The sequence below is a fragment of the Brassica rapa genome, chromosome A01 (assembly GCF_000309985.2).
Source record: "Brassica rapa cultivar Chiifu-401-42 chromosome A01, CAAS_Brap_v3.01, whole genome shotgun sequence".
Classification (NCBI taxonomy): Eukaryota; Viridiplantae; Streptophyta; class Magnoliopsida; order Brassicales; family Brassicaceae; genus Brassica; species Brassica rapa.
The window spans coordinates 2,843,089-2,869,417 of record NC_024795.2 but is presented as its reverse complement, the minus strand read 5'-3'; the positions used below and the strand labels follow the sequence as shown (position 1 = coordinate 2,869,417).

Genomic DNA, 26,329 nt, shown 5'->3' with positions numbered 1-26,329 from the left:
AATAAATCAAAATTATTAAAAGAGAAGAAGTTTTTAAAAATCTAATATATAAAGTTTTTGGAGTCATGTATAACTATTAATTATTTTTTTGGTGATACCATTAAGCATTCTAACCATACAATATTTTAAATATTTTAACAGATCCTAATATTATTCCTAATAATACATTTTCTAAGAAATATATTTCATCAACCATGTTTTGTACAATAATGTACTTGAAACTCCAAACAAATATCCAAAAAATTCAAATACCTAAAAATTCAAAATCTTATTCAAAATCTGACATGATGAACTGAAAAATACCCAAAATTTTATTCAAATAACAAATTTTTTTAATTTGAAAATTTACCTGAAATCAAAAACTATAATCGTAAACCAAAAACTTAGAAAAATATCCATAATACCGGAAACATATTCGAAATATCCAAATATACCAATAAACACAACGTATTTATGATCGGGTCTAGAGTAGGACCCAGACTCAAACAAAAACATGCGGGTCCAAAAAAAAAATCAATAAGTTATCTTCTCTGGACCTGAACTAAACCTATATTTTCGGATCGGTTCGTTTTTTATTTTGATCCGGATATAATTCTCATACTTAAAAGAAACTTTTACGTAAAAGTGTACATATAAAATCTCAAATAAATTAATTCATAGATTATATAACTGTTAATAATTATAGTTTTCTATATAATAAGACTTTGTATTATAATATAATCCAATAAATCCGCGCTTTCTAAGCGCGGATCAAAATCTATTTCTTAACTTATAATTTTAAAAATCAACATTAATTGATAGATACAACGAGGACTATACTTCACATGCAACCCAAATGTAACCATAAGACTAATATGCAAATAGCATGATGCAACATATACGGGTGTGTAAATGTTTAAAAGTTCTATTTGAGAAATATCCGCAAGCATGTGGCACAATTTCTGTTGGATAATGATCAAGTTGACCCAGAGGAAGGACATGCGAAAAGAAATAGAAACAACAGAGACCAAGGAAAAAAAAATAGAAGGAGAACGAGAAGTTGAAAGTGTTTTGTATGTTCACCACAGTGGGTATAGAGTCATATGTCAAAGGGTTCGAAACTTCGTATATTCTCTCGGTTTCATAAAGATAAGTATTTTTTTAAAACAAATCACAAGAATATATTTTCTATGTTTCCTATGAAAAAATTATAAACTTTTTTTTAAAAAAATAATTTTATTAAATTGCTATTGGATAAAAAAATATTGAAAATTAACTTTATAAAAATTATATTATAGTAATTTAATCTATTTTCTTAATATGTTAAAATCTATCTTTATGAAACGAAAAAAAATATAGATTAATGACATTAGTCAAATGGTTCGATTATTACCTTGATCCCAGTCATGCTTTTATTTATTTTGCAATCAAGCATGCATTTATATTAACAATAATCTCTAGTCTTACCGATATGGTAGTTATAACCCCCGCCCTTATGACATAAAGATGTTTATCTTTTTTTCTGTTCAACCATAAAGATATTAATCATTTCTTCAATAAACGACTACATGTTGTCACATTATTCAAAGCATAAGGGGGATATTTACTTGAACGCTTCTCTCTCTAATTTTAAAGTTAATGGTTACAAGTTATTAAAGAGAAAAGGACCCATCTATGGCTAGTTTCAATAAAACTCAGCCCGAGAGTTGATTAAAAGGCGTTAGCTACCGGATAAGACTTTTAATGGCCCAGCATCTTATGCAATAATTTCCATTTTGACAACAAACTTAACTCATATGCTGAGTCAGTTGCACTTATTGTGGTTTAGTGGTCATGTGTGTTGTGTTCCTTTTTAAAAAGTGTAGGAGAGTAGAAAGATGTTTTGGTTCTAAACGGCCCATCAACCAATCTTCCGCCCATTCTCTGATTCTTAATTTGGGCTACGTAAGTCTTAGAATAGTTTGAGCTGCTGCAAACATTCTTGGCATATCGGACACTAACGGCTGAAAGAACGTGCACACCCCTTGGAGTGAGCGTTCTGAAACTAGCGCCTCAAGAACCACCCCTTATTCATGTGTGCACTATCGTGACTGGTCTTCTTGACAATAGAGTAAATATGCTGAAATAGTAAAGGGCGAGTTTTGACTTTAAAGGGACAGGTAATCTCTTATGTCTTAATGACGAGACATGGATACACACAGGTAATCTCTTATGTGTCTTGTAAGGGACACAATGACTTAAACTCAGACCCTGGGGCTTCCCGAGTGAACATGATGAGTCTTTTGCAAGCTGCAACTTTCCTCTGGAGACATATCTGAAACAAAAAGCTGTTCCAAACACAGCAGCGGAACAGCAAAGCAGTGATGTGGTAAGCACAGAGCAGGGTTCTTCCTCGGCCCGCACAAGAACATGACAGAGACACAAGCGGAGTTCCTGAGCCCCTGAACTAACTTAACCCCTTTGGAGTTCTTCATGAGTACTTATTCTTCAGAGGTATGTTTATTTTATGTATACAACCTTGTTCAGTTACATACCATATTGGTGGAGCTATTCAGTCAATTGTTGATTTATTGTTTCATTTTTTTTTCATTTTTTGGATTGTTTGGTTTTCTTGGGTGGGATGATGCTTGAGAGACAGACGAGATGTAAATCTTGATGAAGTTTTGAACATAAACATAGTCCTGGACGGTTGTAACATATTTATATACTGGTCAAAAATTGAAAACAACCAATGGATTCTATTTAAGACATGGTCGCTAAAGTTCCATGTCATTTTACCACAAAATTGAATCAAGTTTATGATTCTGAGTCCAATGGCTTGTTCTTGTTTAATTTCTGTACTTTTTCGGTTTCTTAACCATTTTAACAAACCGAAATCAGATACCATAAAAATATTTGATATGAGGACTTAGGAGCAATTACTACATTTTAATATTATTAGTTGGGCCGACCTAAGTTGAGTCGGCTCGGTTGACTGACTCCGAAACTACTCGCACAACTTCACGCCATTCTTATCAGCCAACGACACCTGCCATTTTTCCATTGATTAAAATGTAGTCGAACACATGGATTTTGCCTTCTCTTTTTTTTTTCCTTACGATAGAAGGAAACCTACCTTAACAAAATTAACTTATAGATATATTGCCACATGTCTCCACAATTAACAATTCCGCTTAAATCTTACTTTCCTTTTTTTTTTTGGGCAAACAAATCTTACTTTCCTTAACAAAAGATTATGAACACAAATACAAAAAAGAAGATTACATAGCATAAAAAGATGAAGTAGTGTAGTAGTAATCCAAAGTTTAATACTATCAAAAATATAATAATGGGCATGGTCAAAGAAGGTGGACGAGTAGGGTGTGACAATAACGTAAATAAGTTGGAATACGAAGGGCGAGTTGTGAGAGATAACTCAGAGCACCCACAACCCAGAAACCAAGGGTTCGATAACCAATAAACAACTTTTAGAATATTTTATTATTTTTTCTTTTTTTCGTCCGAAATTTAAAAAAAAAAAAAAAAAAAAAAAAGCTGACCAATCGTGGGCCGCCACGCGTAGTGGGGCCCGCGAACAGTAACGAACTTTGATATGAATCAATCCTTATGCAAGAGTTTATGGCGCACGGAAACCTAAAAAACAAATATTATAATATTTTTTCTCCTGACAAATATTGCTAAGGACTTAGCGTTGGGGGTGCTCTCAGGGGAATAATGGAGGGGAGAGAAAAAGGAGGAGATAGAGATAGGTGGGGGCCTGGAGTAGGACCCACAAACGCGTAAGAGTAACAGCTTAGGTTTTGGTAAAGCAAAGGTCGTCTCCTCGTGGTAGGGGTGGGCATTTTACCCGAAATCCGAAGTGGCACCCGAATCCGATCCGAAAAACCCGAACCGAAATCCGAACCAAAGTAGCAAAATATCCGAACGGATATTGAATTAGGAGAGATTGGATATCCGAACCCGAACGGGTACTATCAGAACCCGAATAGATATCCGAAAATAACCGAACATATGATAATTAACCTTATATTTATAGTTTACATCTTTCATTTTATATAAAATATTTATATTGATACTACGCATACTTTAAATTCATATGATATACATACAATTACGTAGAATATGATTTGTTATTCGCTTAAAATGCATGTCAAACTTTTTATTTCAACAATTAACAAAAAGTTACATCCAAAATTTAAAAACAATAACCAAATTAATGTCTTTTTAGTTTGAAAATGTTATGTCCAAATCTATTAACCATGCAATCTATTAAAAATAAAAAATAATTAAGTGAAAAGTTATATATTTAAATACAAGAAATTTGAGAAATGAAAATTTTCATTTTTTTTTCTTCAAAATCTAAATATCCGAACCCGATCCGAAATAACCGAAACCGAACTTAAAATACCCGAACCCGACCCGAAGTACAGAAATACCCGAACGGGTTCTACACCTCTATACCGAAATACCCGAAAATCCGAAATATCCGATCTGAACCCGAACGGGTACCCGAACGCCCACCCCTACCTCGTGGGTTCCTCTCTCGACCCTAGACAGAAACAACTTCGTGCTCACGCGCCCCATTTCAAGTTATAATTTAATTGTTTTGGTCGACCACTTCTTTTAAATGTTGCTTAACCTATTCCCAACACATATTTATATAATTGGCTCTTAATCCTTACTAATAAAAGGGACCTTTGGAGGCTCCATAGAGCGTCCACATCAGCAAAAAAAACTTCTCCCAAAAGATGACACGTGGCATAAAATATAGTTTTACACTTTAATATTACTAATTTTCGCAAATTATAAATAATATGTAAACATACAGCATAAAAAATAGAAAAACTACATTAAACATATGTAAGATTACCATTTTTCACTTGAAAAAAGACGGCTTATCTCCATAATGTAACATTACCATTTTATATAAAAAAACAAAAAACATTATATATAATTTCGAAAATAATAAATATATGTAAACATACAACATAAAAAATGAAAATACTACATTAAACATATGTAAGATTACCATTTTACATTTTTAATTTAAAAAAAAAATAATATGTAAACATACAACATAAAAATATAAAAACTACATTAAACATATGTAAGATTACAATTTTTCACTAAAAAAAGACAGTTTATCTCCATAATGTAAAATTACTATTTTGCAAAAAAAACATTATATATAATTTCGAAAATAATAAATAATATGTAAACATACAACATAAAAAAAATGGAAATACTACATTAAACATATGTAAGATTACCATTTTATATTTAAGAATAACAATAATATGTAAACATACAACATAAAAAAAATAGAAAAACTACATTAAATATATGTAAGATTTCCATTTTCCACTAAAAAAAAGCGGCTTATCTCCATAATGTAACATTACCATTTTATAAAAAAAGAAAAAAAACATAAATATAACTATTTGACTATTTATCCAAGTTCTTCTATTAAACATTGCCGTTTTACATTAAAAATGTAAAAATACATTAAGATTTAAACATCTATCTTAAAATATAAAATATAGATATTAACTAAATATAAAGTATAAGAAAGAGAAATACTCAATATATATAAAAATAAATAATAAGTAAATATTATAAATATATAAATATACGAATTATATATACAATAATAAGTACATGCACAATTTTTAAAAAATGGAAAGAGTACATTAAATATTAAACATATATCTTAAAATGTAAAATAGATATTAAGTAAATAAAAAGTATAAGAAAAAGAAATACACAACTTAAAAACAATGGAAAAAGTATATTAAGATTTAAACATCTATCTTAAAATATAAAATATAGATATTACGCAAATAGAAAGTATAAGAAAAGGAAATACACAATTTAAAAAATGGAAAAAGTACATTAGTATTTAAACATCTATCTTAAAATGTAAATCTATCTTAAATTATAAAATTATTAGTAAATAGAAAGTATAAGAAATAGAAATACACAATATAAAGAAAAATAAATAATAAGTAAATATATATTATAAGAAAATACCCAATTTAAAAAATGGAAAATTACATTAAGATTAAAAAATATATCTTAAAATTTAAAATATAGATATTACGTAAATAGAAAGTATAACAAATGGAAATATACAATTTAAAAAAAAAAGAGAAAACGTACATTAAGATTTAAACATCTATATTAAAATATAAAATAGAGATATTAAGTAAATAAAAAGTACAAGAAATGGAAATACATATACAGGAAAATAAATAATAAGTAAATAATATAAATATATAATATATGAATTATATATATAATAATAAGTAAATACACAATTTTTTTAAAAAATGGAAAAAGTTCATTAAGCATTAAACATCTATCTTAAAATATAAAATATATTATAAAAGTAAATACACAATTTAAAAAAAAAATGGAAAAAGTTCATTAAGATTTAAATATCTATTTTAAAATATAAAATATAGATATTACGTAAATAAAAAATATAAGAAATGGAAATAAACATTTAAAAAAATGGAAAAAAGTACATTAAGATTTAAACATCGATCTTAAAATGTACATCTATCTTAAAATGGTAGTAAATTATATAAAAAATAGAAATACCACATTTAACAAAAAAAAATAAAAATGTATAGTTTTACATCAAGAAAGTCCCTATAAAACTCATTATTCCATCAACATCAACCTCACACTATCAAGGAAAACTTCAAAGCACTCGAGCAAAAAAATGGTTCCACCATCAACTCTTGCCGTCCCAAAAACCTTTAATGACCTTGAAAGAGATTTTTTATAACAATGAACTTTTTGTTAGGTGGATTCACTGTTGGGAAACCCGCAACTTTCAAAAACCAAACTTATTCATGGGAATTGAATTGCTTTTCATAGACTCAAAGGTATTCTTACAAATTTAAATTAATCAAATCCATAATTTTATTGTTAATATTCGTACTAACTCTTTCATGATCAAACCATTACAGTTAATAATCATTCAAGCGTTTATCCCGAAACACTTCCTTCCTCGCCAAATCAGGTATTGGTTCATGTTGGTTTAGTATTGTTTTTGGTTTATTAACCAGTTTAGGATGGTCCTATTGTAAATATAATTTAAGTTGGTTTAGCATATATTATGCTTAAAATAACTTAAATTAAATAATAGTAATATTATGCTTAAAATATAATTTTAGAGAGTTTTCAAATATAGTTTACAGAACATTATAGGTGATGAATTTAATTTATTAAATTCGTTTACTACTTAAAACTAAGTTTTTTAAAAACATACTGAGTTATAAATATGAGTACAACATGAAGACAAAAATATAAATATTTGATTTTCAAGATAAGTAATTCAGCTTTTATTCAGTTACTCAATATATAATATCTTAATTTTTTTTTTAAATATACATAATTTATATATATAAATTAATCTTCCAAACTTAAACTAATATATTATATATGAATAATGTTTTTAAATAAAAATAATTTCTGATTAAAAAAAAATAAAAACAACAAATGGTTATTTTCAAATAATGGATATAATTTACATTATACTATCATTTAACAAGTATTAGATACTTTTTGATATATCATTATTTTCTATTTCCAGAAAACAATAAATTGTTAAACATCAATATCATCTAGGTTAAGTATACGAACAACACAAATTCAAACATCACAAAAAATATTTACATAAACATTATAATACAATAATTTAATCAAAAATACAATTAAAAAAAACAATATTCAAAAGAATAGTTATATACTTAATATTTGAAAATCAAAGATATTTTTGCTAAAATTTTACTTACCTGGCCAAGGAGATCGTCCATCTTTTTACGGATCGATAGATTGTTGAGCATGTGGTCGAACCGAAAATACTCTGCAGTTTAATTAAATATCTAAAACATTTATTCAAATACTCAACAAATAGTTTTGCTAAATATGATAACTAGATAGCCAACAAAATTATAAAAAAATATTTAAACAGTAAAAAATATGTTACTTTAACGTGTTAAAATTTAAAAATAAATTTTAATTATGACATGCATCTTAACATTTATATAAATATATATCATAACCTAAATATAAATAATTTAACAACTTAAATTAGAAAAAAAATAAAAATCCCGGGCGTAGCCCGGGTTAATCCCTAGTCTATATATATAAAAAGATGTTGGTGACCCTCCTGTGAAGCCACGTGGAAACTCTTTCAATACAGGAGCGACGCGTGTCCTAATCTCCGCCTCAAGCCGGGCTTAATTTTGTTTGATACGTTCTCTATTGTTTGGGCTTTGGTTAGCATTAGAGGAAAAGGCCCGTTCTCTGGTGAGAGACTAACCCTAAATCACGTTTTCAGCAGGTCGTCACCTCCGCACTGGTTTGACGTTTCCGGTACCTTCCGCAGAGAAACGGTTCAGCCTTTACTCCCATTGATTGGTACCTCCACAGCTCCACTATGTGTCTTCAATGCGATCCTTGCATCTCAGAGGCGGTGGGGTTTTGCGTATAAATAAATGTCAGATCTCTCATCCTCAACTCATCCAATCTTTGTTGCTCATCAATGTGAAGTTCTGTCTTGCGAGTCTGGTTTTCCTCCTCTGAAAACCATCACCTCAATCCCTCAAAACCAACCATTAAACTTATTTTCTGAGAACTGGCTAGCGCATCAATTTTCCTTTCTGATTTGAAGACTGGACGATGCTCCTCCACCTTTGAATTGCGGTTGATCCGTTTCTGGAAGGCCAGGAACGTCTTGAGGCGGTGGCGAACTCAGGGGAGTGGATAAGCTCATACTGGATTCACAGGTTGTTATGTATTATAGCTTGCGTTCATAATTTTAATTTTTTTTCTGGCGTGTTAAATCCGCCTTATCAAGTTTTTCTGTTCAGATATTTGTTTGACGTTTTATAAATGAGGAATATTTAGTCCGTGCGTTGATTGTTCTGTCATATTTTTTTAATGTTTCTGTCATGTTGAATCCTTATTACCAAGTTTACTGTTTAGATTTTTGTTTGACATATTTTGAATAAGGCAATTTAAAACGGTTTTTTGATTGTTCTGTATATTCATGTGGGTTTCAGGCAACCATTGCTGCGACTTGCTTGCTTGGAAAGCCTGCAATGATAATCATGACATACCAGAAGATGTAGATATACCATCGTATATCAAACCTTCAACTTGATCACTTCTTGACGGTTGTAACAACTATAAACGCAAGACGGGTCAAAGCAGAGATTATATGCACACTCATCATGAAGTACACAGAGAATTGGTTGCCACTAATCGAAGATGATTTGGAAATAATACGAGGTTACAGGTCAGGAAACATTGAGTTGCAGTTCAGTGTTGAACGAGAGAGAACGGAGGAAAGAAGTTTAGGATGTTAAGAACAAAAGTGAATCATAGAAAGCTTAGTAAGTGTGCTTCATACACAACCTGGAACAGTACCATGCCAGTTTCTGTTGAGGTTACTGAATCAACTTTATAAATGTAGAAATGATCATTTTTTAATGCAAACGATGAATGTAAAGCTATGGTTACTGCAGCTAGGCTCGCATATTTCGATGGTGACTACCGGCCAAGCGCAGCAGATGATCTTATATACCAAATAAGTCAATAAGAAGATGGCACAAAGAGAAAAAAGAAAGTAATGATCAAGAAAACAATTACCAAAAAGTCTCTAAAAGCTTCTGGAGATCTGATTTATCTGGGAATGCTTCTAAGGATCTGCTGCTAATGCATAAAGTAATTTTTACTTTCTATAAAATAATTTACAATCTTTTATGTTCGTTTGTTTTCCTTTTGCGACAACTGAAGACTTTATTGCTGTCCACTTGAAAGCTTGAAAACTTCTTGCACATATTGTTGTACGGTGATGGTATTTGAATTGTTGTATGCAGTCGGTGCAAATACTGTCAGATTTGTGATAAGTGAGAGCTCCTCCTTTCTCTTTTGTTCTTTGATTTTTATAATATTTTTTTGTTGTTGTATCCTACATGAGAATATTACTGATTAAAAAAATGTTATCCTCCCTTTTAGGTGTTATGAGGCTAAACAGAGGCGTGAAGACATGAAGACATCCTGTTAATTTCAATGATACACGTACATTATAAACCGATGTCGAAATATATAGAAAAAATTTGAAATGCTCAGGTTTAATTACTAAAATATGATATTTTTACTAATTAGAGTTACAGTTTTCAAATATATTGTTTTAAATATAAACAAAAGTAGGTTAAATTTATTTTTTCACATACACAACAATTCTGAAAACTCATTAAAATTTGCTAAAAATAAACGTAGTTATTATTATAAATTAGAGTTATAAACCCGCGCTCAGTATAGTTATATTCTTAAATATAATCCATTAGAGATTCAAAGTAATCCTTTGCTTTATGATCCATTAAATATAATCCTTGGATTTATGATTCATTAGAGATTCAAAGTAACAAAATAAATTCGCTTTTCAGTTTTGAAAAGATAATTATGAGTTAAAAATGAGATATTACTATCCAATATTCATATATGTATCTATATTATTTCTAATTGAAACTGTACTCACACAAAAAAATTACACCAGTATTATATAATATTAAACCTTTTCAGATTAGATGTCGTTCTAATTTTTCACATTAACTAAAAAAAATGTTAAATGTTCCGTTTACCCCTATTTAATTATTTAAAATTTATTGATTCTTTTCTACTATTATGTAAGGATTAAACAAAATTGACACATATATTAATTCGAAAGCATACAACCTCACTCACACCACATCTAATTTTTCATGCGGTTGACCTCCGGTAATCATTTCCTCGCACACATTATTTAGTAAAGCAAACAACACTTACACAGTTACAAATATTAGTTCCAAAGCAAATCTAACACACTACCAATAAGAGCTAAACCATATTTTCTCCATGCCCAAACATCTTAACAACCATAAACATTATTATACTTTTTTTTTTAAATCCTAACATAAAACACATGCAAAGAAAACATACAATAATATAGACATATACAACATACGTAAATCATATCCCGCCCGTAGGGCGGGCCGATCCTAGTTTAAAATATATAAAATCCAGAATATCTGAATTTTAATGGACAACAGCCGAGTTATATTATATACGTCCATTTCATTCAAATTGATGGACTGATATGTTTGAGCCGATGAGGATAAAACAATTATCTTAGCGGAAAAAAAAAGATGGACTGATATGTTTGAAATCTATTATGTCTAAATTCACGAGTTTAGTAGGGTTTAAATGGACTGATATGTTGGTTAAAAAAGTAGGGTTTAAATGAAGACGTAAAATCAATCTGCATGTAAAATAAAACAGTATATGCATCTCAATACACATGTTAACTACATTGAATTTAAAATCATACCCGCAGTTGTTTTATCGGTCTTAAAGGGTGATAGATATGCATAAACACATGTTAGAATTAGCTCTTACAAATATCATTATGCAGGCAAGTGGACGGGAATAATGTAAAGTTTACTTAAAGGGTGATATACACACATTTATCTAGTGTGTGATAATGAAAGCGACAAATGCGCACTTAAAAGTATAATTAGCTTTGATACGGTCAGGCAAAGCTACTTTTAAAAGTCCAATCATTTTGATTATAATGCTTTGGTTGAATCTTAAACAATTACAATAGCACAATAACCTTTATAAAGAGTGTAATCCATGATTAATCAAGTTGTTATATTTTAGATTAACCATGACATTGGTTCAGTATATCAAAATCAAACTCATAATTTTTGTACCAGCCAAACTCATAGTATTTGATTATTGAATCGATTAGGAAATATACCTTGCTGTATTAATGAGTTTCCTCCATAAAAAAAATAAAGAATCAAAAAGAAATAAATATAAAGGCAATTACAGTTTTCAAGAAAAAGAAAAAGAAAAAAAAAAAGAAAAAGAGAAACAAAATCAGCGCGTGAGTTACACCGACGAGTAGCGAAAGTAGGTTAAAAACCCGTCTTAGGCTATCGTGGGCATATGCTGGTAATCGACAATCGTGTATAAAGCCTACCTCCATCGTCTTCATCCTCCTCCACATGTATTCTATCATCTCTCCTCTTCTTCCTTCTAACTCTCCTCCTCAAGAAATATTCTTGAAACCAAACCGCCTCCCAAAAAACAATGGGCGTAGCTGTTCTAAATCCACAGGACTGTCTCAAACAACCTTTCTCCCACATGAAGTATCCTCGTAACCACACCGCATGCCCCAACAGGCATCAGAAGAAGCCGGTTCCAAACCGCACGCGCCGGAGTCCTCCGCGCAATCAGACAACCAGATCTCCTCCTAAAGCGCCGCCCCCTCCTCCTCAACGCGCCGCCGTCTCTTCTTACGTCCCAAAGGGAACGGTTGAAAAGAGTCCCAACAAAAACGTCGTCGTTGGTCAGGTTAGGATCCTGAAGCGCGGCGAGGAGATCCCTAAAAAGACATTAGAATTGGTCGTGGAAAAGACAAATCTGGTCGTGGAGAAGACAGATCTGGTCGTGGAGAAGCCAGATCTGGTTTCTACTCAGCGGATCGGACCAGATCCGTGTCTGATTCCGAGCCAGATCCGTCTCTCCGACCGCAAATCGAAGAAGACCACCGTAGTTCCGTTTTACGCCGGTCCTGTGACCATGACCTCGCCGCCTCCGAGCGACGTCCCTCTTCCAGCCTTCTTCACCACGAAGAAGGACGCTACAAACCATATCATCAAGCTGCTTCGCCTAGACGTCGCATGTATGTCTCTCCAATGATCCATTTCTGTTTCAAGTGTTACCGATCGTCCGATTTTAATCTACAACAAAGCATCTACAGACGACGAATCTAGAAGATGAAGAAACGCATCTTCGTTATGAACCAGTTTCGAATCTTCCCTTATTTTTTCAAGGGGCAAGGTCGAAATATCTTTTATAACAGGTCTTAGTTTCTCTTCTTAGGGGTTTAGTGTTTGTGTAGGAAGTATTTGTTTTTTTAGGCTTTTGTAATTCTAAAAGTAATCTGTGTCTTGTCTTTGGTTTTTTTTTAATTCTGTTTTAGTCCTCTGTTGCTCTGGTAAATTATAGGTTCGCTTTGTGTTTTCTTTCCTTATTATTATCGAGTCTAGTATTATTCCTAAGGGACATAGAGGTGTATCTACTGGTAACTACCATTGCGTTTGTGTATGCCCAGTATTACGAGTCTATGTATTTAATAGTAGTTGTTTTAAGGTCAATCGAGTTTAATTTGTAATATCAACTTATGTTTCGATGTAAGCATGTATTAGAGTTCTCTATCTATATAATATTAATCGTTTTTCATTTCTTTCTTTGCCAATTTGATTACATGAACAAATCTGCATAAGATTGTACAAATGAAAAAGGTTTGAAAGAAGAAGATCGAATTAGTGGTTGACCAGTAGATGGATGTTCTTTAATCTGCATAAGATCGTTTCAACTCAAACCTTGTTTATAGTCTACAAAACAGGAACTCGGAAGTATATTCGAAGGGTTTATGCTTAAGCTGATTATTAACTGTTTGCTATCATGATTATTACAAAGTTAAGTTTGAGGAGAAAACTAATTACTGAGCTCAGGTAGCTAACCTTACACGCAGATAGATGGTCACCACCTTGCATGATTTGAATAGTCTTCTCTAATTGAAGATGCCATTTGATCCTTTGACTAACTCTCCATTTTGATCGGATCCATTTTGATCTTGACTTTGGAAAGAAAATTCAACAATCTCCGATCATTCGACAATCTCCGAATAATGTCCCTTGTGTATACAGCTATGAATGTCATTTTATTGACAAATGCCATTTGGTAGGCCCAACTTTGAAGATTCCTTTTTAATAGTTGGGCAGCCCAATCTTTTGACCCGATTTAAGGCCCATAAGTTGAACAGCTTCCCACTTTCCCAGTTTGATTTATTTGTGAGGCTAAGACCAGTGCTGGGTATTCGGGTTTTTGGTTCGGATCGGTTTAGTTTTCGGGTTATTCGGGATGGGATGCCAAACATTTTTTGGATCCGAACTGTCAGGTTTGGGTCGGATTTTTATTTTGTTATAAAATCTGAAATAGAACCGTATTACAAATAATTTGGATTTGATTCGGATTTAAAATCCAAAAAACCAAAAAAACTCCGAAAATCCGAATTAAACCCAGAAAAACTGAAAAAATATCCAGGTTATTTGGATAGTTCAAAATTTTAAAAATATTTTTATTTATAAATTATATTTTATATATATTAAAATTAAAACAATAAAAAGTTTCAAAGTATTCGGATATTCGGTTTTTGGTTCGGTCCCGATTCAATTTTGGTTTTTCAAGTTTATAAACATAGAAACCGTTGGTTTCGGTCTGGTTTTTTCGATTTGGTTTTTGGGTTTCGAATAATATGCCCATGACTAGGTATTAAAACTTAAGACTACAATCGTAGTTGATATTAATGATAGTTAACAACTTATCTTTGTTTTTCTTATAACGAAGGTAATTATTGGTGTTGATTTTCTACCTAATAAAATATGCGAGTTTAATAATTTCAGAATTGGGTTTATTAGACCATTTCCAATGGTTTACTCTATTTTATATTCTAAAATAGAGTAACTTTATAATAGAGTTTGAATTTGCTTCAACGATAGTTTATTTTAGAATAGAAAATAGAGTGATGAACAACAAAAAAAACAAATTACTTTATATTTAGAGAAAATTTATTTTTCACTCTATTATAGAGTGATAAATAGAATACTATTGGAAGATTTTTTACTTTAAACTCTATTTTAGAGTGGAAAATAGAGTGGAGTTGAAGATAATCTTAGGAGAATCTTCACATAATTTTAGATATACTTTCCAAGAAGGTCCCACATTGTATTTGATTAAAATAATTTCAAAATGGAAAATAAATCAAAACATAAATGAAAATGAAACAAGGAAAAATAAAAACATAAAAAGAGGTGTAGCGTTTGTGGGCCTTGGACCATGTTTCTTATTTGGGCTTCAGCCGTTGGTTTTTTTTTATGCCCATCTCTTATTTGGGTTTTGTGGGTTGTAAGCTGGTGAATTTGGGTTTCGGCCGTGGGCTAGGCCCATGTGATCAATATAATTTCAATTTGAGAAAAAAAAAAAAAAAAGAGGAATAATGTTAGATAGCCTCGTAGTATATAACACCATCCATGTATCTTTTTTTCTCTCCTCTGTATCGATATATCAACTTCCCTCTGTCTTTCTTCCTCATTCTCTCTCTCTCTTCTGCAACTTCTCTTTCATTCTCCTCTCTCGCTCCTTCTATATTGTATCTGATTCCCTTTTTCTCCGGGAGCTGTAGATTTGATCAGTTAGCGTCGATGAAGAAAGTTACATCGGCAGCTGCTAAGACGCTGGTCAAGGATGAGTGGGTGACGACGGCGATGACAGACGACGAGATGGTCGTGGAGCTTCTTATCCGGCTGAAGCATGCTGGGACGGTGGTTTCGGAAGATCCATCGACGAACCTTCCTCCGTTGCGGTGGGGAGTCCGTCAACGGCGGTCTCGGTCGTCAAGATTTGGTGTCGTTTCGTTGAAGAAGGATGTTGATTCCGCTAGAGGCAGTCCGAAGACGCCGCTCTCGTGGAGCGGCGGCGGATCTGCGTCTCCCTCGGCTGATGGATTCGAGGACACCAGTCTCCAAGCGAGCTGCTCCACATCTACAGGATCCGGATCTAAGGTACCTCTTCTCTCTATCTCCTTTCTTCTTTAATCTCGCCGGTTTTTATTTTCCGATCTGTTAAATCGGATTTCGCTTTTCCGCCACGTGTTCAACTGTTAAGATCTTTCGTCTCTGTGTCATCTTTTTTTTTCCTACTAATCTTCTAACGGTGATTAGTCTATGATGACGCCATCTCTCTCGAGCCTTAGCTCTTGATTTTTTTTTTTTTTAATTTACTTCTGACCTCTCTCGGCGATCACGGCGAAGCCACTTTGCTTTCTCTTTACCTTTAGGTTAAACGCATTCTTCCATTTCCAAAAAAGTCAAAGCTCATTTAGCTTTTTTTCTTTTCCTTTTATTCTTTTTCCTCACTTTTTATTTCGATGTTGTTTTTTTGTAATTTTAAATATTCTACCACAAGCTTAAGAGGAAGTTCCTTGAAAAAAAAATCTAGCGGTTTGACGGTTAATCGTCTTCTTGATTAGCGTAACTCTCCGGTTTGAACCGGGGATGCAAGTAAGATATAGCCGTGTGGGGCGTATGATAATTGGCCGGTTCAGGGGTGATTATTTGGAACCGGTCAAATTTTATTTGTGTCGAGGAATAATAAAAGTAGCTTTAGATAATGGGGTAGTAGTGCAGCTCATTGGTCAAACGAGCGCGTTAACTGTGGACACGTTTTTGAGGAAGAATGAAACGGTAGCGTTTTGGGTGAAAGGGTTGGAGAGGCAAGTGAATCTTGTCGGAGATCACGTGATGGTGATGACGATTAAAATGTCCCCATTTACACGTGATTACTTCTTCATCAATCCCTTCTAATAATATTCTTGGAATTGTTTTTGTGTTTCATAAAGGATAGTTTTTTTAACATTTTTATTCTCTGAATATTTTGATTGGAATTTCTATTGTGGGGAAAGAGACTTTACACTTATGTTAAATAAGATATTGTGTTTGATTATAAAAGAAGTAATAGATCTAAAAACCAGTTGTCGTTTACTCGTCAGCATTTACTTGTTTTGTTGGAGCTAATCAATTGCGTTTTTTTATTTTGTTTTGCAGGCTTTTCCCACAAATGAAATCACCAGTTCTTTCTCCAAGAGATTGAAGATAAAGAAGAAGGTATATTTGGATAAAAATCCCAATTCGTGAATCTCATAGTACTGTTACAGAGCTGATGTTTTGTTTTTAATACTTGAACAGTCATCTTCTGAGCTTAAGTACCAAGAGAACTTGAAGCTGAAGGAGAGGACCGACCTTGAAAAGGTACACATCCTCTGTTCTGAGCTTTTGTTTATCATGTTCTGATCTCACTCATTTCCACCATGTTCTAACAATGAACGGACTCTCTCTCGTCTACAGGAGATTGCAAGTCTGCGAGAAACGTTCGACGTTCAAAACGTAAGGAACCAAAGGTTGAAGAGGATTAAGGTAAAACATTTTTATACTCTCTCTTTTTGTGCTGGTCTCAACTGAATGAAAATCTTATTCTTCTGTTATCTCGTTTCAGCTTGACTTGAACTCAGGCCGTGTCAAGAATGAAACTCTGGCTGATCTGACTCCTAAACCTCAAGGAGAATCAAAATCTCGCAGAGCAGAGGACAACAAAACCGCTAGCTTGGAAAATAAGGACAGCTTCTTCTTCCTCCCTGATTTGAACATGGTACCAACAGAGGACGAGATATTGTATGGAACTAGCTAAGTGGCAGCTTCGATCTCGATGTGATTTACTACAATCAAGAAAGGAGTCAGAGAGACTTAATGAATGTAAGAAGAGGTTTTTATTGTCCTGTCTCCCACATCATTCATTGTTTTCTGTTTCCTTCCTTCTAAACGCTCGTTACTTGGTTTTTTAGAAGGTGGTGGAAATTAGTAGGTTCTTTAATTTTCTCTCTCTCTTTTGTACCCGATTCGTTGTAGTTAAAGCTGTGTTGGAAATTGTGTTAATCACAACTAATAGACTTTAATATTTTCAAACCTGTCCTTTTAATTTAACTAATCTCCATATCTTATTATTAACTTGACATTAAAACCTGAATTTCCGCTCAACTAACCCAAGACAAGAGAGATCTATTTTAAACTTGTGAGGTGTAATGTTATTGGTGGTTTGTCGGCGTGTCTATGTATACAAAATTTCAAATAATGCCAAATTGGCCTCATCAGTCTTTCGTGTGGATCCAAATTATTATTATTGTCAAGAGTTTTAAAAATTTTAGATATCTTTTAGTGGTTTTGATGGTAACTACACTTTATTCATTTTATGACATGTACACCAAAATTAATCTGTATAAAAATTTACTAATGTATCTAAATTGAGGAAAATATAATTTTATTAGAAACCTACATGAGTTCATTAAAGATAAAAATACTTAGGGGGTGTTAGTGGGGATGAGATTTATAATGAATCTTAGAATTTCTAAGTCTAGTGTTATTGGTTTATAGATTCTCATATTCTCATTGAAATCTATTGTTATTGGTTTGATGATTCTATAACTCTATACAAAATCATTTGTTATTCAAAAAGTTTAGATTTTAATGATTCTACAAATCTATTAAAGTAAATGTTATTGGGAGTTGAATTCTTATCATTTTAACTCACAAATTAAGATTTTGAGAATACTACATGTTTACCTTGAATTCTTAGAATCATTACATTACTTTATTTTCATAGATTTTCACAATATACAAAATTCTCTACATCTCTTTCCAAATTTAACAAATCTCTCAACTTTTAAAATCAACAAACTCTATAGAAATTTAAGTCCCACTAACACCCCCTTATTCTAAAAAGTTGTTGAAACCAAACCAAAATATCCAAAAGAAAAAAATATTATTTTTTTGTGCACGAGAAAATAAAATTATTAAAAAGTTATTTGCAGTTTAATATCCATGGTTAATTTTCTTACTTTTTGAGGGTCAAATATCCATGGTTAATTAAGACACACTTGGTCTTGAGGAATAATAAGTTAACACACTACTAAGGGAAAGAGAGAGAAGTCTTTTCTCCGATCCCCAAAACGCAGGAAAACAATGTCGTTTACCAGCTCCCACCTCCTTCCTCCGCAAGAAGACCTTCCTCTCCGACACTTCTCCGATCAATCCCACCAACACCCGCAGCCTCACTTCTCCGAAACACCGTCCCTCCTCACCGCCACCTTCCTCAACCTCCCTCCCGCCGCAGCCACGGCGGACTCCGATTTCGCGCCTCCGAATCGCGGCGGAGACAGCTCCTCCGCCGCCGCTGCTACGAACCGACGGTGGCTCTCCTTCGACTCTTCCGAGATCCAAAACACCGGGGAAGGCCCCCCTGAAGTCATCGACGGAGTCAACGCCGACGGAGGAGGCGAGGATTGGAAGAGCGCGAGCTGCAAGGCGGCGATTGTGAGGCATCCGATGTTCGAGCAGCTCCTGGCGGCTCACGTGGCTTGCCTTAGGGTCGCGACTCCCGTTGACCAGATTCCGAGGATCGATGCGCAGCTCAGCGAGTTGCATACCGTCGCCGCTAAGTACTCCACTCTTGGTGTGGTTATGGATAACAAGGAGCTTGATCATTTCATGGTAATTTTGGAAAATACAAGAAGGAACTCGTGGTCGTTGAGTTTGACATTAATCAACTTTGATTCAATGGTTGTGTTTGTCTTCTTTCATAAAGTTTGCTTCTTTGGAAGTTTCAGATATTTTTTTTTTTAAGTTTTAGAGTGTACTCTTCTCTGGAGATTGTCTTCTTAGCAGTAGTAATGTGTTCTCTTTTTATTCAGTTCATGCAAAATACGAAAGCTTTACACTTTGAGCGATATTCAACATTAGTGGGGATTTCACATTAGCCAAACTTCTTCTTGAGTCTTGAATTGGATTTTGATCTTTGCTCCTTTTTGGCTATAAATGATTCGAATTATGAACTTTCTTTGACTAGAATAAGTTGTACTTGTTGGATAAAGCTTCTTTCTTGATGGCTTGTTGTTTGTCTGCTTTCCTCTGAGTTTTTTGTTGTCCACTATAAAGAAAACATAATCTGCTTTGTATGGTTCTATTTGTATGCCTTATGGGTCAGAATCTTACTTCTTTTTTTTAATGATGATGCAGTCACATTATGTTGTTCTCTTATGTTCGTTTAAAGAGCAACTCCAACACCACGTTTGTGTCCATGCAATGGAAGCTATCACGGCTTGTTGGGAGATTGAGCAGTCACTGCAATCCATAACGGGTAAGTGTGTCTCAATCCGAAATCAATTTTTTTCTTCTCTCTTTAGGGGTGTCTTTATGATTTTGTATTGTGTGTGGTTGTAGGAGTTTCACCAAGTGAAAATAATGGCAAGACAATGTCGGATGATGAAGATGATAATCAAGTAGAGAGCGAGGTGAACATGTTTGATGGAAGTTTGGACGGTTCAGATTGCATGATGGGATTCGGTCCTCTTGTTCCAACAGAGCGGGAGAGATCCTTGCTGGAACGTGTGAAGAAAGAACTGAAGCATGAGCTTAAACAGGTAACTGCTTACTCAAATTGCCATGTTACGTCACACTAAACTGAAACGCATTGGGCTATCATGTGTGCTCCTATAGGGTTTCAAAGAGAAGATTGTGGACATAAGAGAGGAGATAATGAGGAAGAGAAGGGCGGGAAAGTTACCCGGAGATACAACTTCTGTACTCAAAGAGTGGTGGCGAACTCACGCCAAATGGCCATACCCAACTGTAAAAGCCTCATCTCATAAAGTTTGTTAATAACATTCTCAATAGCGGTTTTTGATTCTTGCTTTGGTTTTGAATTGTAGGAGGAAGATAAGGCGAAACTGGTTGAAGAAACCGGTTTGCAGCTGAAGCAGATTAACAATTGGTTTATCAACCAGAGGAAAAGGAACTGGAACAGCAACTCTTCCACATCATCTACTCCCTCCAAGAACAAACGTAAACGGTAAAACAATCATAACATAGATAGAGTTGTTCTCTTGTTCAATTTCATCAAAACCGGTCAATGTATATTCTCTATGAACCAAACTCAGGACCGGGAAGTCGTAGGGGACATTCGTGGCTGACCAGATGATGATGATACTTGCCACGTGAATCCAAGGGAACCGGATATATAAGACATGGTTGCAAGATGTATAGGTGTTACCGGTTTGCTTATAAAACCGGATTGTATTGGCTTGAAATCTATGTTTATGTGTATATAAAGTAGTTCTTGGAAGTTATCTGATTTGTTTGTTTATGGCGTCTTGTATTGAACGCTTCGTTGGGTGTGTAATCTTTTGTTTGTAAATTGTTATGGTTCATTAGTATCAAACAATATTCATCACAATTCAATCATTTGTTTGAAACAAAAACATAGTTTTGTATAAATGCAATCAGCTTTCCGCAACTTCAGCTGCGTATGGTCGAAGGACGACGCTTTTTACATAATGACAGCGTTTGCGATAGAATCGTGAATAGTAAACAACAACGTTTGTTAGTGATACTGATGCACTGTATCTTTTTCTATAATGTCATTTTAATTTTTATGCAACTTTATATTTATTGATATTGTATAATCTGTTATATTTATAAAATTTTATATGATTTGTTGAATTGTATTTAATTATCTCTAGATTCAATAATACTTCTGAATAAAAATATTTTCTTTAAAATGTGAAAGAGAGTAACTTTTTTTTTGGATCAAATGTGAAAGAGAGTAACTAGTTTTTACTTTTTAGTAGCCGAGAAAAAGAAAGTTTTTACTTTTTAGTAACAAAGACACGTGTGGTCAAGGGTCTATATAAAAGCAACTTCCAGATATCCGAGGCGGTTTAGGAACGAGAAATTAAAAATTGGATTTGGTCCAGCGCCTTCTCCTTGTTTTCTAGAAACTCCGTCGTCGTCGATTCTCTCGTTCGCAGGTAACGATAAACCCTAAACCCTAGCTTCTCCCGTTTGCTTTTTTTTTCAGTAGCTCTTTGATCGCATTAAGCTATTGAGTTTCTAGAGTAAACGAGCTTTGTATTATTATCTCGACTTCGTTAGGGCCCAGTCCAGTCCAGCTCGGCGATTATGGTGGAGCCGCAAGAGGAACGATCTCCGTCGCTTGACGATTGCCTTAAGCTGTTGAAAGGGGAGAGGGACGAGCAGAGGCTCGCCGGTCTACTTCTCGTCACCAAATTCTGCAAGAACGATGATCTAGTCTCCCTCAAGAAGGTTTACGAAGCCGTCGGTATTCACTTTCTCGATCGCCTTCTCCGCACAGGTAAAGCAGAATCTCGACTTACTTTCTCTAGTTTCCCTCGGTAGATAGCAGCTTCGATTGAGAATTTCAACATAACCGAGCTTGTAAAAATAGTAATCTGTAGTTAGTTACATAGGTTTGTTGCTCTCTGGAGTTGAATTTTTGAGTTTTGCAGGTAGTGGCGATGGAGGTGAAAATCGTGATGTGTATCTGCGGCTGTCAGTTACAGTTCTTGCTGCCTTCTGCCGTGTTCCGGAGATAGCTTCTTCAGTAGATATGGTCTCTCGAATTCCTCTTATTCTCGAAATCATGTCGAAACGGTATGTTAGATCGCCTCATTCTTTAAAATGTGATAGCTTCTGCGTCTTTCTCGCTTTTGCATAGTATGACTTCTTTAAGCTTAACACATTGGCTTTTGGAAATTTCAGACCAGCTACTAACATTCTCGAAGAATGCTATGAGCTTCTGTATTTGGTGTCCACGGCTTGTGAAGCTGGTGTCATGGCTTTGGTCAACTCAGGAGGCTTGAGAGTGATAGCTCCACAGATGTCTGATCTACCTGATGGTAATTTCTTTATTCCCTTACATTGTTTCGCGGTTTATATACTGCACATTAGAAATTAGTGAATGCTCTTTGGATTAGCGGTGAGTTCCTGTTGGGGGATTGATCATATATAAGAAAACATGCCATGTGTTGAGGGTAGATGGATTCGAGAATAGTTTCCCCCTGAAAGCTAATGTGTCGAATGTTATTCAGGCTCACATGCTATGGAGGTTGCTATAAAGATTCTGCAGCTATTGGTTTGTAAGATTTCCAGCGAGAGCATGAATATTGAACGCTTCTTTGAACTGTCCTTGGTGGTGAGTCTACTTACTTGATTTTTTTTTTTTTTTTTAATAGTTACTAAAGCTCCTGTTCTTAAGTTGGAGTCCAAATGTCATGTTATTTGTTGTTCAGGTTGCTGCTGTTGCGCGACAGTTTGCAGTCTTGCACAATGCCCTGAAGTTTGAAGCACTCCATCTACTGTCTGCAATATTCTGTTCTGACTATTCTGTAAGTTTTTACTCCTTTACCTTCTGTGGAAAGTTATAATTGAACGGTGCTATGTTTTGGGCTGTAGTTACTAGCATGGTGTAATAATTTCATGGCTTCTTAAGTTTGAGTTTTTCTTTCCATTAAAATCGAGATACCAAATTGTTACATTCTTTTGCTTGGATGATACAAGTACAACTGTCATCCTGATGACTATGGCTTTCATTTTCTTATTGCTTTTTTTCATATTCATAGCACGTTTCTATTGTATAAGCTCTACATCTTTATTTCCTTTTACGTCCAAATCTGTTTATATCTTTCTCACAGAACTTCTTATGTGTAGGCACTTCTTCATGAACCTCTCCGTTCCATGCCAGACAACAATTGGGCAGACTACATGCGCACAGGTGTTGTGTCAATTCTGCAGAATCGTGTTGGTGAGTTAAAAGAGATCTTTTAGTAGTTTGATTAAGTCTCTAAACAGGGCTTACCCATTTATGCCATTTTTTTTTCTTGTCAACCCTTCATTTTTCCTATTAATGTTTTGATATATATCCTCTCTTGTTATCTCATATGAAAGAAAATGATGCCATTTATTGCTCAAAATGTCACTTTGCGGCACATGTCATTGATATGCTTGCTTATATCATTTATGTTATTGAAGCTTTCAAGATACTTAAGAAACATGTCTTGTTTAAATGTGTAGCACCTTCGGAAAAGCTTCACGCATTGATTCTGGCTGAAAGTATGATGTCAATTTTGGGTGAGAAGTGGCTTATTGGTCGAGTAAAACTACCCAGTGTTGAGGATTATCTTCCAGCTGATAGGTAAGCATAAGGATACACACTTGACCTACATTTTACAGCCAGATAACAATCATTCTGATTTCTTTTTGTAGGTGTCTTCTGCTGGTCTTAGAGTCATCACATGTTGAGATTTCTGTTTTATCAAACGAGCTCGCATACATGAAATATGAAGCTCCTAGTTCAACTGTTGAAGAACATCTCTTGAAGCAACGTTATCTGGCTATCGCCTTTTCTTTGGTAGAAAAGATCATAAAGTATATATCAACTGTTGGTGAAAATGAAGGTACTGCATATGATCCTGTCTTATAAATGTTTCATATCTATTAATCTGTCCTGTACGACCCCTTTTCTATAAACCTTTCCGTTATTTTATGTATATGTTCAAAGACATTATTTTCTGAACGTCCTTCTATCTTTTCGCTGTTATTTCTGAAAAATATTGGCTCGTCAGTTGACATAATGCGTGTCAGCCATTTTCCTGTATTAAAGTTCTGGAGTTTACATATTGATTTTGCCAGGTACTCTAAGTGATGAAGCCGTTTTCCTCAAGGTGATTAAGACGCTTGACGAGACAGTAAAAGTGGTGCTCGAGTATCTGAAAGATGCAAAGGTATATATCTTATAACATGGAACTCCTTGTCTCTGTCTTTCTGTGTGTAGAAATTGTTGTAATGGTAGTTCTGTTTCATACAGGAACATGGAAAAAAAAGAGGAAATGATCTTCTTGCATCTGTGCGAGTGATTGGAAGGTACATATAAACAGTCGTTATTCTGAAAATTACCGTTCTTTTTGTTTCTTCTTAAATCTCTCTTTTTCTGTCAAATAATTTCCTTTCTAGATTGGTAAGTTTTCTGCTCATGTGATCGTTATTTGCTGCTTTATTGAAATTTGAGTACTCTAAATGGAAGAACAATCTCCATCACGTTAGCATTCCCTGAAGTTTTTTTTTGTGTGTTTCAACAGCTATCTCGCTGAAACTCCTGACGCATGCAAAGAGCAGGTCCAAGATCTTCTGGATTATATGCTTTCAGTTGAGGGCGAAGAGGAGTCCAGGTTTGATCGGCCCTAAAACTCTCTATTACAACGCTGTTAACTTATGCCTCTCAAGACAACTTGGTCTGACAATTTTTGTTTGGACAGGCCCTTTTTGTCGACTTGCTTCTTGCTCCCAATGCTTTGCCAAATAACAATGAAGGATGAAGGATGTAGACTCTTGGCTTCTTCAGGAGGCTATGTAGCGGTGAGTAACTTCGATTTATAAATTTTCTTACACCGATGCTAGTTGACACTTGACATTGTGCTTGATGAAATCCATTATCTTTCTGCCTGCTTGACCTAAATATGTTTCAGAGTGAGATTCTATTGTATATAATCTCATATGGAATTCTCTAATATTTCTTCGATACAGGTTGTGGAATGCCTGGTAAAACTGATCGAGTCCGATGGTCAGAATGGAGAGGACAATGGAAGTATCTTCTTGGCTTGTGATACAGTCATGAACATCCTTTTGAAGGTACTCCTCTTCTCCCTAAGATAAGACCTGATTACATTTTTCCACATAACTTATTCAGATGATAATTACACTTGTAAATGTTGAAAACAGAGGGAGCAAATCAGATTTTCACCAGAAATGTCTACATGTACCGGGCTACTAAAAGCCTTGGTGTATTGGGCAGGTAGTTCTAATCTTTAGATCAAAAGCTTCATTGTTTATGTTTTGCTTAAGCATGTTGATGATACGAGTGTTTCTAAATATTTCTAACTTGTGAATTTCCTTCTTCCTTTGTGTTACAGATGGCACTAAGGATGCATCCGTAGTGATGATGGCTGCGAGCATCTGTTCCCTGGTCTTTGATTTCACATCAGAGGATGCGCTGCTCAAGCAACCTGGTTTCGATGGTAGCTCCTTGGATCGTCTGGGCCGGATCATTGCAAGAAGCTTACCCTCATCTGGCCAGGTATGTGATGTGTCCTGTACTCGATGTAGTCTCTTGTTAAAACTCTCATTTTATGATTCTTAGATGACTGATGATGCATAACCACTATCGTTGCAGGGTACGTCAGATACCGCCGATCTTCTCGAGATCATAGCAGCAGGTTTGGTTTCGATATCCTTCCCATTTCAGATCACTTTTTATCCAATGCTTCATTGTTTACTGATTAGAAGAAGCATTAGTTTTCACTTTCCTCTGATTGTAACATTATGATGATTATGAAACAGGATACTCTCGGTGGGGAGATCGGTTCCCCACCATAAAGAAGCACAACCGTTGAGAGCGATGACTCATAAAGCAATGACTCGCAACCTGTTCGCTCATGCCGGTTTCTAGGGGATAGAACATAGTATTGCTACTCATGCTGCTGGTTTCTAGAGATAGAACATAGTATTACTGTTAAGCAAACAATTTTTTTTTTTCAGTTTCAAGTTGTTGTATTATCTACACTGTGGAGGAACATTATAACTTCTTATGTTTTGTCTCATGAGGAGTTTTGTAGTTTTTTGATACAAAATTATACTGAGGCTTATTAAGCTTTTTTAGTTTATGGTTTTCCAAAATTTGAGAAATCTAAAAAATGAAAAGATCTAAATTTAGAAAGGATTCTGACAATCTACAAAACGACGTCGGTTATTGCATACCAGAC

At 34.2% G+C, this 26,329-nt stretch overlaps 4 protein-coding genes and 1 long non-coding RNA gene across 8 annotated transcripts; 4 read left to right on the top strand and 1 right to left on the bottom strand.

Annotated features, from left to right (window-relative positions):
- Positions 1 to 159: 159 nt before the first annotated feature.
- Positions 160 to 4,750, bottom strand: LOC117128205. Its single transcript, XR_004451426.1, has 2 exons — positions 4,507 to 4,750; positions 160 to 3,801 (listed from the first exon to the last, which is right to left on the bottom strand). It is a non-coding gene; the product is annotated as an uncharacterized LOC117128205 (long non-coding RNA).
- A 7,263-nt stretch (positions 4,751 to 12,013) lies between these two features.
- LOC103851358 lies at positions 12,014 to 13,291 on the top strand. The gene has a single exon (XM_009128211.3). It carries the CDS (start codon positions 12,133 to 12,135, stop codon positions 12,742 to 12,744), a length of 612 nt encoding a protein of 203 aa, XP_009126459.1. The 5' UTR covers positions 12,014 to 12,132; the 3' UTR covers positions 12,745 to 13,291.
- A 1,857-nt stretch (positions 13,292 to 15,148) lies between these two features.
- On the top strand, positions 15,149 to 17,635 carry LOC103851348. Its single transcript, XM_009128199.3, has 5 exons — positions 15,149 to 15,671; positions 16,713 to 16,772; positions 16,854 to 16,916; positions 17,013 to 17,081; positions 17,161 to 17,635. Exons 1-5 carry the CDS (start codon positions 15,312 to 15,314, stop codon positions 17,350 to 17,352), a joined length of 744 nt encoding a protein of 247 aa, XP_009126447.1. The 5' UTR covers positions 15,149 to 15,311; the 3' UTR covers positions 17,353 to 17,635.
- Positions 17,636 to 18,598: 963 nt separating this feature from the next.
- On the top strand, positions 18,599 to 20,960 carry LOC103851331 (homeobox protein knotted-1-like 5). The gene is made up of 6 exons (XM_009128181.3): positions 18,599 to 19,208; positions 19,734 to 19,854; positions 19,938 to 20,137; positions 20,214 to 20,345; positions 20,426 to 20,565; positions 20,654 to 20,960. The coding sequence occupies exons 1-6, from the start codon at positions 18,681 to 18,683 to the stop codon at positions 20,667 to 20,669; spliced, it is 1,137 nt and encodes a 378-aa protein (XP_009126429.1). The 5' UTR covers positions 18,599 to 18,680; the 3' UTR covers positions 20,670 to 20,960.
- Positions 20,961 to 21,416: 456 nt separating this feature from the next.
- On the top strand, positions 21,417 to 26,228 carry LOC103851323 (neurochondrin). 4 transcript variants are annotated; one of them, XM_009128170.3, is made up of 18 exons: positions 21,417 to 21,523; positions 21,648 to 21,867; positions 22,022 to 22,166; positions 22,275 to 22,411; positions 22,604 to 22,707; positions 22,805 to 22,900; positions 23,223 to 23,316; positions 23,586 to 23,706; positions 23,778 to 23,968; positions 24,204 to 24,295; positions 24,379 to 24,434; positions 24,650 to 24,739; positions 24,827 to 24,926; positions 25,095 to 25,199; positions 25,290 to 25,362; positions 25,481 to 25,644; positions 25,741 to 25,783; positions 25,908 to 26,228. In XM_009128170.3, the coding sequence occupies exons 2-18, from the start codon at positions 21,675 to 21,677 to the stop codon at positions 25,958 to 25,960; spliced, it is 1,857 nt and encodes a 618-aa protein (XP_009126418.2). In that variant the 5' UTR covers positions 21,417 to 21,523; positions 21,648 to 21,674; the 3' UTR covers positions 25,961 to 26,228. The 4 variants fall into 4 exon arrangements, with proteins under 4 accessions (XP_009126418.2, XP_033135374.1, XP_033135371.1 ...); XM_033279483.1 differs by having other exon boundaries at positions 21,422 to 21,523; positions 21,663 to 21,867; positions 25,908 to 26,219; XM_033279480.1 differs by having other exon boundaries at positions 21,427 to 21,540; positions 21,608 to 21,867; positions 25,908 to 26,219.
- The last annotated feature ends 101 nt before the right edge of the window (positions 26,229 to 26,329 follow it).

Coding starts and splice junctions, on each gene's coding strand:
- LOC103851331 (XM_009128181.3), top strand. CDS start 18,681: ATGTCGTTTACCAGCTCCCACCTCCTTCCTCCGCAAGAAGACCTTCCT. Junction 19,855..19,937: donor GTCACTGCAATCCATAACGG/GTAAGTGTGTCT, acceptor GTGTGGTTGTAG/GAGTTTCACCAAGTGAAAAT. Junction 20,346..20,425: donor CCAAATGGCCATACCCAACT/GTAAAAGCCTCA, acceptor TTTGAATTGTAG/GAGGAAGATAAGGCGAAACT.
- LOC103851348 (XM_009128199.3), top strand. CDS start 15,312: ATGAAGAAAGTTACATCGGCAGCTGCTAAGACGCTGGTCAAGGATGAG. Junction 16,773..16,853: donor GATTGAAGATAAAGAAGAAG/GTATATTTGGAT, acceptor ATACTTGAACAG/TCATCTTCTGAGCTTAAGTA. Junction 16,917..17,012: donor AGAGGACCGACCTTGAAAAG/GTACACATCCTC, acceptor TCTCGTCTACAG/GAGATTGCAAGTCTGCGAGA.
- LOC103851358 (XM_009128211.3), top strand. CDS start 12,133: ATGGGCGTAGCTGTTCTAAATCCACAGGACTGTCTCAAACAACCTTTC.
- LOC103851323 (XM_009128170.3), top strand. CDS start 21,675: ATGGTGGAGCCGCAAGAGGAACGATCTCCGTCGCTTGACGATTGCCTT. Junction 24,435..24,649: donor TCTGTGCGAGTGATTGGAAG/GTACATATAAAC, acceptor GTGTTTCAACAG/CTATCTCGCTGAAACTCCTG. Junction 25,363..25,480: donor AGCCTTGGTGTATTGGGCAG/GTAGTTCTAATC, acceptor TTTGTGTTACAG/ATGGCACTAAGGATGCATCC.